At 41.4% G+C, this 9,167-nt stretch overlaps 2 protein-coding genes across 3 annotated transcripts; one reads left to right on the forward strand and one right to left on the reverse strand.

Annotated features, from left to right (window-relative positions):
* Positions 1–2,605: 2,605 nt before the first annotated feature.
* LOC106425183 (probable protein arginine N-methyltransferase 3) lies at positions 2,606–5,590 on the reverse strand. 2 transcript variants are annotated; one of them, XM_013865907.3, is made up of 4 exons: positions 4,661–5,590; positions 4,041–4,511; positions 3,845–3,942; positions 2,606–3,208 (listed from the first exon to the last, which is right to left on the reverse strand). In XM_013865907.3, exons 1-4 carry the CDS (start codon positions 5,033–5,035, stop codon positions 3,100–3,102), a joined length of 1,053 nt encoding a protein of 350 aa, XP_013721361.2. In that variant the 5' UTR covers positions 5,036–5,590; the 3' UTR covers positions 2,606–3,099. The 2 variants fall into 2 exon arrangements, with proteins under 2 accessions (XP_013721361.2, XP_048623533.1); XM_048767576.1 differs by having other exon boundaries at positions 2,980–3,396; positions 4,661–5,588.
* Positions 5,591–7,254: 1,664 nt separating this feature from the next.
* Positions 7,255–8,876, forward strand: LOC125592533 (uncharacterized protein At3g60930, chloroplastic-like). Its single transcript, XM_048767752.1, has 3 exons — positions 7,255–7,993; positions 8,061–8,195; positions 8,266–8,876. The coding sequence occupies exons 1-3, from the start codon at positions 7,255–7,257 to the stop codon at positions 8,874–8,876; spliced, it is 1,485 nt and encodes a 494-aa protein (XP_048623709.1).
* The last annotated feature ends 291 nt before the right edge of the window (positions 8,877–9,167 follow it).

Genomic DNA, 9,167 nt, shown 5'->3' on the forward strand with positions numbered 1-9,167 from the left:
GAACCGAGTAGACGATTACCATCAGTATCGACCGACGCGAACCTGTCGACATCGATCGACATTGTCTTACCTGCATCGACCGATATCAACATCCATACATCGGTCGACATTCATTCCGGTCTGGTAAATCGTTCTTACTTGTTACATTGAGTCCTTATGATTTATTTCCAACCAAAACTCCGACTGAATTTACACTGGGGACAGTGTTGTTTAAGTCTGGGGGGAGGTTTACTGATATTCACTTACTTATTAGTCTTACTAAAATGTTTTCAAATTAAGTTATTATTGAGTCAAGAAAGAGATTATGAACTTGTAGATTTTGCTAGATATCTAATCACTCTTTAGCACCATTCTAGATTTACTGATTGCAGATAGTACTAAAGATACTAAAGTGGATCAACCTGTCAACTATCCACTCTTGCTGAGATTGTTTTGAAGGAACCAAAACTGACTTCCAACACTAAACCTGACACAACTGCTTGTCTTGGGGTTTGGTATACATGAGATCAGATTTTTCAAACAAATCTGGAAAGTAAACCCTTGTGTATATAGATTTATCACCCTTTCTCTCTCTATTTTCGAAATATAAATTAATATATATATATATATATATAATATAGAAATTTATTAGGAAGGAATTCGAACAGGACTTGGTGGCTACAACCATTAAGGCTAGCTTCATAAGAATTTCATAGGTAAATGATTAGAACAGGACTTGGTGGCTACAACCATTAAGGCTTGCTTCACAAATAATCCTAGGATATATGTCAAAAAGAAATGAACAGGACTTGGTGGCAACCACCATTAAGGCTTGATTCATGGAAGCATGTCCAATCTTGGTCAATGATCTTGCATATAAACAGACTTTGACTAAGAGAGAAAATTAGTAGAGAGAGAGGATAGAAACTAATGTTTACATGCATGTCCAGATACTTGTTTGAGAATCCTTGCATCCTGTGATCAATACTCCCAAGGTAAAGCCTTCACTTTTATTTTATGCTAAGAAATGAGGTTGGTAGATGGGTAATGAAAGACAAGATTTGCTAAGTTGTTGGCTAAATGAATTTGGTTGCTAAGCTAGGATATGATATAATGTGCTTTTGTGATTAAGACTTCTTAGATGTGGATTGCAATATTGTTGAGGTGATGATTCTAAGTTTTAAATCATGTGAGTCTCTGCTGTTTTTAAAACCTCGTTCAGAGAGACTGTCTGTTTGTTTTGCTTGAGGACAAGCAAAATGGTAAGTCTGGGAGTGTTGATAGACTATGGATTCGACTCATTTTCATCCATAGTTTATAGGTGTTTAATTTTTACTAATAATTATTATATTATAGAGTCTATTTATTATATTTATAAGATCATGAGTGTTTTGGAGATAAGTGATGATTTTGGAGCATTTTGGAGATATTTGGAGCAAGCACCCGAGATGACCACCGAGCTCGACAATCGGTCGATATTGGAGAGTTAGAATCGATCGATACGCATGACATGGTATCGATCGACAGCGAAGCGCGCAGAAAGCCCGTTTGGTCACAGACGACTTGAAGCCCAAGACTTCACCATTTTACAAGATTGCCCCTGACGAATTTTACCCTAATTATATAAGCTTTGCCGCCATGTTAATTAGAGGCAAAGTGTGCTTTCATTGTTTTACTATTTTCACAGCAAGGTTTTTAGGATTTTGAAAGATTGGAGAGAAGATTCAAAGTTAAAATTTGTGATTGGAACTCCATTGATATCTATTTACTATTCTAATGAAGTTTTTATACTTAACTGCTGTTATGAATTGCTTAGCCATGTATGAGTAGTTTCATTGTTAGATTTTAGGGTTTAAATAGGTTAGGAGAGATTAGCCCCAACTATAGATTGCTGAGTTGTGATAATCATCTTTAGGATTGTTCATTAATGCCCGTGTCTAGATTAGCTACCTAGAACCTGCCCTTGGAATGATTGATAAAAGCGAGAGCTTTATTCTCATCCTGAAAACATTCTAATAGAACTATGTTTCTTGCTATGAGCAAGGCGAGGCTGATCTAGTGAGCTTAGTAAGCCTTCATTAACCATGCGCATAAAGCTTGACTAGAGCGCGTCGATCGATATCACACTTGAATAATCGATCGACGGTGCAAAACGTGTATCGATCGATATCTCCATAGGATTATCGATCAACACTTTCTATTGATCAAAATAACGAGAGTTGAGATCATTAGATCTAGTTAATAGACAAGTCAATACATGCGAGAGCTGATTGACTAGTTGATTTAAGTAGTTGAGCTTTACATTATCATGCATGCAACTCATTAGGCATTTGTAGGATTATAATCTCAATTTTCCTGAATAAAAACCCTAAGTCTAGCTATTTCCTTTTTAAGCACCAAAACCCCAAACCTGCTATTGAACAAACACTTGTTCAATATAAAACTGCAATTTACATTTAAAAACTCTAAAAAACATTCTTGCTTAACAAATCATATTAGATTCATTAGATTCCCTAGCTCCATGTGAATTCGATCCTTAAGTACTACAACTCGACCTCTTATTTGAGAGAGTATAAAATACTCCTTAGGGTAATTTGAGTGGTATCAAACACAACGACGTAAATAGTTTCCAGTAGGTAAAAATAGACTTTATTGATGAATAAGATCGAAAACAATGAATTGAACTAGATCGAACGATACAAATGAGATCGGTAAAGAAAAGATCTAAGATTGGGATGAAAACAATGTCGATGTATGTGTGTAGCTCACTCTAGGGTTTTCAACGTGTGCTTCTTCATGTCCGTTCTCCTTCCTTTATAGTAAGTCGACCTCGTGACCTTCGTAACTGCTCCGCGATCTTCGTCTCTTGTTCCGCGATCTCCGGGGCCTCGAAGTCTTCGTTTCGGGCTCGATTGCTTGCTATGGGCTTTAATTCCTCGCGGCCCATATCTTTGATCGCAGCCTATTTATGTACTGGCCAAAATTGGGTCCAACAAAGTACACAAACCATCAGACTAAACCAGACTAACTGGAAAATTTGGCGCCCTTTATATTAGTATGTTCTCTGACTTCCAAAGTCCATGCTTCATGGGCTTTAGCCCAGAACCGGGCCCTTTGTGTTTACCATCTTTTTGTCCTTCTCAAATTTCTCCAAAAGCCAATAGAATCGACTGTAAGTTCTTGAGATCCCTTCTCGATATTTTTCATGTAAAATCTGTTTCTTATCAACCTGAAACCCTTAAAAGTTGGGTGAATTGAGAAAACTCATGGCATATTATTTGATCAGAACTTTTAATATGTGTTATTTCTATAATAAAATTTAGGGTTTTGTCTCGTGATGGGGTACGTACGATAGAATAAGCGCACTGCTGGATTGTTTGATAACTCAGATACTCTTATGGCTTCCAACCAGATATTCTATTAAGATAAGCGTTCTATCAACTAGATGGAGAAATCTCTGGCTTGAGTGTTAAGGGTTCTTAAAAAAAATTATTAAACATTTTTTTATTGAAGTTAAAATTTATTTATTACATAAAATATAGTTAAAGATAATATTTTAAACATAGATTTTAAAATAAAAACATAAAAAACATAAAAATAAAGATTACTAAAATAAACGATAATAATTTAAAAGAGGTTCTTATAAGAGTTTATTAAACGTTTTTTATTAAAGATGAAATTTATAAACAAATGTAAAGAAAGCCTTCAGAGTGCGAAACAAAACAGGCAAATAGAGCCACCAGACAAGAAGACGCAAGTAAAAACTTAAATAACATGTTTAGTTTTAGAATCTAGATGCAATAACTGAGAATGAGTGAGAGGATCCCTGAAGAGAATGAAATGGCCAATATAGAGCGAGAGTTACCTCAATATTCCAGTTCCACAACCAACATCCATTACAACAGAGCCAGACATGAGACTAGAATTCTTCAAAAGTGCATCCCTGTAAGCGTCTGTTCTAACCTGTGAAGGAGAATACATCAAACAGTTGATAAACAGACTCACACATTTGCAAGTTAGTTAATACTGGAATGATTCCAGAAATATAAAATGCATTTTACCTTATCACTTATCATCTCCCTGTGAATGCCGAACGAATTATAAGATCCAAAATAATTCTCATTCACCTTCCTGATGCTCCTACCAACTAGCCTCGCATCACAAACTCTTGGTTCTTTACCCTTCCTATTGACTACCAAACCATAAGCAGAACTTTGTTTCAGGTCATCGCAGTTTGAGATAAGACTAACATCCTTGCATTTGTCATTGTTTGACACTGAGCTCTCCCCTATAGCTTCATCATCAACAATGCTTAAATCCCCAAGTTTCCGCAAATCCTCAATCAAATCCTCTCTGTCTAACGCCTCTTCTTCATCTTCCTCCTCCTCGTCATCTGCAAAGCTGTACAAAAGCGAATCCTCCTGCAAGAAGGGCTTCAGATACTTCTCTTCATCCCAAGGAAAGTTCACATCTTTGGCTTCGGGATGACACTTCCGCAAAGCTTCCCAGCTCCAGCATTTGTTCTCAGCCACCTAGTTTCATTAAAGGAACAGACTTTATCAAAAGAGCTTAAAACTTTGAATAAAACAGAGCACAAGAAACAGAGAGATTCACCAATTTTATTAAAAAAACTTGCAACTTTGCATAAAACAGAGCACAAGAAACAGAGAGATTCACCAACCTGCGAGCGAATATAGTTGATGAGCTTAAACGAAGCGTAGAAGTCCAGCTTCAGTTCCTTTCTAACTCCATGAAAATCGAACCCGTGGCTCAGACGACAGTGCTCGAAGAGTGAATCGCAGAACAAACAAACGAAATCAGATTCGAAGTCGTCGTCGTCCTTATCAGCTGCTTCCCAATCTCCCCAGTCTCCATCTTCTGAGAAGTTCTCTTCGTCGTCGTTCTCGCTGTAGTTGGGAACACCGTCCTTCACCATCTTTGTTTCCGCCGCCATGAGAAGTTGAGAGTGATAACCCAAAGAACGGCGCCAAGTCCTGAAGAGAGGGTTTGCGATCAACGATCGGTTTGAGAGAGTTTGGCCTTCTTCTCTCCACATCTCTCTCTCGGACGTTGGATATGGATGTGCTTGACTCTGATGATGTTGATGAGGGAGAAACAAAGATTCATTTGGTTCGATTCAGATTGATGGGTTTATTGATAGTGGATGATGATAACGACGGCGGCGAGGTTTTAATTCCGCCGACGAATTTCTCGATGGTGGAAGACGGAATATACCGATCTGGGTTTTCTCAGCTCGAGAATTTCGCTTTCTTATCGACCCTCAATCTTAAATCCATCATGTAAGGATTCTCCCTTTCTTTCTCTATGTTGATTCTGAATCTCCTGTGATTTTTTTTTTCATTAAAAGAAGACTCTTTAGAATCTTCCAATGTAAAGATTCTCTCTTTCACTTTCATTGCTTAGTTGGATGATAAATATTGTTGTTGAAATTGAGCTGCAGAAAGATTTGATTACACAGATAACTGTTTTTTATTTGTTGGGTTTTATGGAAACAGTTATCTGTGTCCTGAACCATACCCTGAGGAGAATCTTCGAGTCTCTTCAATCCAACAACATCAAGCTTTTCAAGTTCGGTATCCAAGGCAAAACGGTATGGTTTCTACTTTTTTACTGTGAATTGGATCTTATCAGCTTGTTCCTCTTTGTTCCCTTTTGTTGGCTTAATTTTATATCATGGTTATGTTCTAGTTTGATGCTTTTGCTGGTGAAGACAACGAAGAGTCAGACAAATTGGGAAAAGCCAGGTATGGATCCTATGCTCTCTGATATGCAGTGGCTGTGAAATTGTAACGTTGCTTTCTGTAGCTAAATTTATGTATGCTTTGTCTTGTTAAAAGGTAACTGCTACAAAGAGGCCAAAGAATAGTGCTTTAGAAGTTGATTTAGATTTTGAGCACAATGCCAGGCCTCCTCCTGTAATCACAGAAGAGGTCACAGCCTCACTTGAGGATATGATCAAGAGCCGAATCATTGAGGTAACTACTCAATTTGTGTTTGTGCAGGATTCGGTTGATTAGAATGATGAACTTAGGAATAGGGTGACTAAAGACACTTTTATTAGAATCAAACAAAAGGTTACAAGATTAACGGGAAATAAGGAGACAAAATCAAAAGTTTAAACAACAGGATCAAGAGATGATTAGGAAACCCTAGATCTAGCCGCTTCTGTGTGTGTGTTCAAAAAGTCCTCTTTTTCGTTGTCTCCTCATCCCCTCTTATAGTGTCCTCGTCCGTGATGCCCTAATCGTGTCGTCCTTTGGGCCCTGTCGTTAAAGGCCGAGTATGCGGGCCTTGGTACTGTTCTCTATAAGCCGAGCATATTTAGTCGGCTTAACTGATCGGCTAAAAGTACTCTGGGGTCGAGCCGACATCTTTAGCCGCTTAAGCCGACTAAACTGGTCAAGCTTGTCGGGCTAGGGCCTGTTATTCGATGGGCCTTGTGGAGGGATGTTATCCATCTCCTACAATAAGTCCCCCCCAGTTCACTTGTGAGCGGCGTAGCGGTCTCAGTGAATTTGTGGGTCAGGTTCGTTCGTATATCAGGTCCTAGCGTGTTTAGTCGCACGCCGTTTTATTGACGTTTCTAGTCGCTTAGAGTAGTACTTCTTCATGATCTGCTTTGCTCGACGAGGTTTTTTGTCACGAAGGCACGTTTTACTCGGTAGGCGAATTACCCCGATATAAGAGCTCAAGCTTATCTCATCGGTTTACGTTAGAAAACCGGTTTAGACCGAAATCGGAGATTAATTTCGGTCTGGCATCTCGATTAGAGATCGGTTTGAACGAGAAACTGAACCGTCGCGAGTAAGCCTTTGGGTATTTAGGCGGCCTTTGAGGCCCATTTAGGTTTCTGTAGACCTAATGATTGCGCTTCGGAGGATGTGCCCTTGTTTTTGCTATAAATAGGCTCCTCCCTTTCGCTTTCGTCATTCTTCTCTGCAAGTTCAGGTATTCCGCTTTCTCTCCCTTCTCTCTACTTTTACTTTCTCTCTCTAGGTACGTTTCTCCTTACACAGGCTCGTGGGTATCGTCTGGCGGTTGTAGTCGTCCCCTAAATCCAGGATCATGCCTCTGAGAGGTCGTTTGTCGCGAGAAGAAAAAGGGAAGGGCGTCGCAGATTCTCCGAGTCCGACCAGAGATGCACGGGTAGCCGACAGTCCACCGGATGATTTCGACTTGATTCATCGCGACGCTCTTCGGGATTTAGACAATATGACCCTATCTTAACGCCTTTTGGTCGCTGATGCTCATAAGATGATCCGTGATGAATGCGCGGATCGCGTTGAAATCGGGAGCAGTGACGTGAGCGTTAGCGGCTCTGAAGCATCTAGCCAAGCCTCAAGATCTTTGAGACGAGCAAGTCGGGAGATTCCTTTCGACCAGATAGACTGCCGTCCCACGATCTATCATCCTGGCGGGATCTTCGAAGAACTCGGCCCACTCCCGTCCGAATTGCTTCGTGACCCGCGGGCTCAGTCATGGGGGAATGTCTTCGATTCTTGCTCCTCTCACAAGACGGTGAGGGATTTATTGAGGCGAAGTGGAGGTGCCGGCATTACATACATCATTCCTTCCAAGGGACAGCGTCCGTGGTCGCCTCCGATTGGCTATCAGTGTGTCTACGAGTCCTATTTTGGAGACCATACGAAGCTCTGGTTTCCAATTCCCCGACTGATCACGTCGTACGCATTCCGTCGGGACATCGCCATCTGTCAGTTGCTTAACAGGTCGCTGCGCATCGCGGTTATGCTAATGGTGATGGCAGCGGAGATAGACGTTTCGATGAGTGTGAGAGTATTCGAAGAGTTAACTTTTACGAAGGCGGAGCCACATGGAATATTTTCAGTGAAGATGCGCTCGAGCTACAACGTCTTGGCTGGGCACCCGAACAAGACGAAGGACTGGCAGCGCTCATATTTTTACGTCAAGTCTGAGCATGCCTTCTCGGAGCCACCTGGGGACGACTACCGCGTTCTATGGAACAAAACGCTTGGTAGATAGTGTTTGTTGTCATCATGCCTTATTCGAGTATTCTAACAGCGTGTTTCTTGTTGTTGCAGTTCGTCACCCGAATACGATCGCATACCCGGAGAAATTCTTCGAGAGTGCTCAGGCGATCGCGGCTCACAGCCATCTCCGTTGGCCTGATCTTAGTCGAGAGTGGATAAAACGTCAAGAAGCTCGGATTGCTAGAGGTGAGTTCATCGGTCTTTCTCCAAGAAGTTCTATCAATAATTTAGTCTCTCTTCTTTTTCTTTTTTACAGTTGATTGGGAATCGAGACTTCCTGTTGTACTCGGGCCCCGTAAGTCGCGTCTGTCCCTTTTTACTCGGAAACAGCAGAAACTTCTAGACGAAGCTAGAAAGATGGACGGAGTGCCGGATTTGAGTGCATTGTTGAAGGGGAAGCTGCAATTGCTTTCGAAGAAGTCAATTCCTGCCGATGTGCAAGGGTCGACCAGTTCTGACGCAGGTCGAGCTTCCAAGGAAGGAGCTCCTGGTTTAGTCGACAAAGACGTTGGGGCGGAGCCTCCTGCCTCAAGTCCTAAAAAGAAGAAGAAGAGCAAGAAATCCAGGAGGAAAACGACCGAAGAGCTTCCTCTTGAAGAGATAGCTTCTCTCGACGAAACCTCCGAGGGTTTGGAAGCAAGGAAGGAAGAGAGAGGAAGGAAGAGACTTTACGAAGGGGCTACTTCCTCCATTGATCACGGCGAGGCGCCGGCAGTAGGACGAGAAGGCGCTACAAGGGGTTCCGTCGAGTCTGACCGTTCCGAAGCGGCACCTGAAGATCGTCCCAGAAAGAAGAAGAAGAAGAAGTCCATCGAGGCAGAGCCGCGTCCTTCTGATGTGGAGACGGGCTGTTGGACCCGAATATGACCCTCAAGTGAGGTACCGATAAGCGTGAGCTAGCATGTGGGTTGCGATAAGCCCATCATAACAAAGGGAGCTGAAAGCCGAGCTGACGACTGGACCTGGGAGACATCATAGCAGAGGTCATGACAGAAAGTGAGCTAACACCTTAAGAGACTCGGTCAAGAGGAGCCTAAAGCGAGCTCCGTAATTGAAGCCAAATATCTAGGAGAACAGTTGAAGGTTGCCAACGAAACCTAGACTATATAAAGATGGAGAAGATAAAAGACAAAGAGATCTTTTTTTTGATAGAGGAAC

Source organism: Brassica napus, chromosome C9, assembly GCF_020379485.1.
Source record: "Brassica napus cultivar Da-Ae chromosome C9, Da-Ae, whole genome shotgun sequence".
NCBI classification, from domain to species: Eukaryota; Viridiplantae; Streptophyta; class Magnoliopsida; order Brassicales; family Brassicaceae; genus Brassica; species Brassica napus.

What these genes read in the sequence shown, in the direction of transcription:
- LOC106425183 (XM_013865907.3), bottom strand. Translation starts at nt 5,035, where the DNA reads ATGTGGAGAGAAGAAGGCCAAACTCTCTCAAACCGATCGTTGATCGCA. An exon ending in TCAACTATATTCGCTCGCAG is followed by an intron (nt 4,512 to 4,660) that starts GTTGGTGAATCT and finishes TAATGAAACTAG; the next exon opens with GTGGCTGAGAACAAATGCTG. An exon ending in GGGAGATGATAAGTGATAAG is followed by an intron (nt 3,943 to 4,040) that starts GTAAAATGCATT and finishes TCTCCTTCACAG; the next exon opens with GTTAGAACAGACGCTTACAG.
- LOC125592533 (XM_048767752.1), top strand. Translation starts at nt 7,255, where the DNA reads ATGATCCGTGATGAATGCGCGGATCGCGTTGAAATCGGGAGCAGTGAC. An exon ending in TCTATGGAACAAAACGCTTG is followed by an intron (nt 7,994 to 8,060) that starts GTAGATAGTGTT and finishes TTGTTGTTGCAG; the next exon opens with TTCGTCACCCGAATACGATC. An exon ending in AGAAGCTCGGATTGCTAGAG is followed by an intron (nt 8,196 to 8,265) that starts GTGAGTTCATCG and finishes TCTTTTTTACAG; the next exon opens with TTGATTGGGAATCGAGACTT.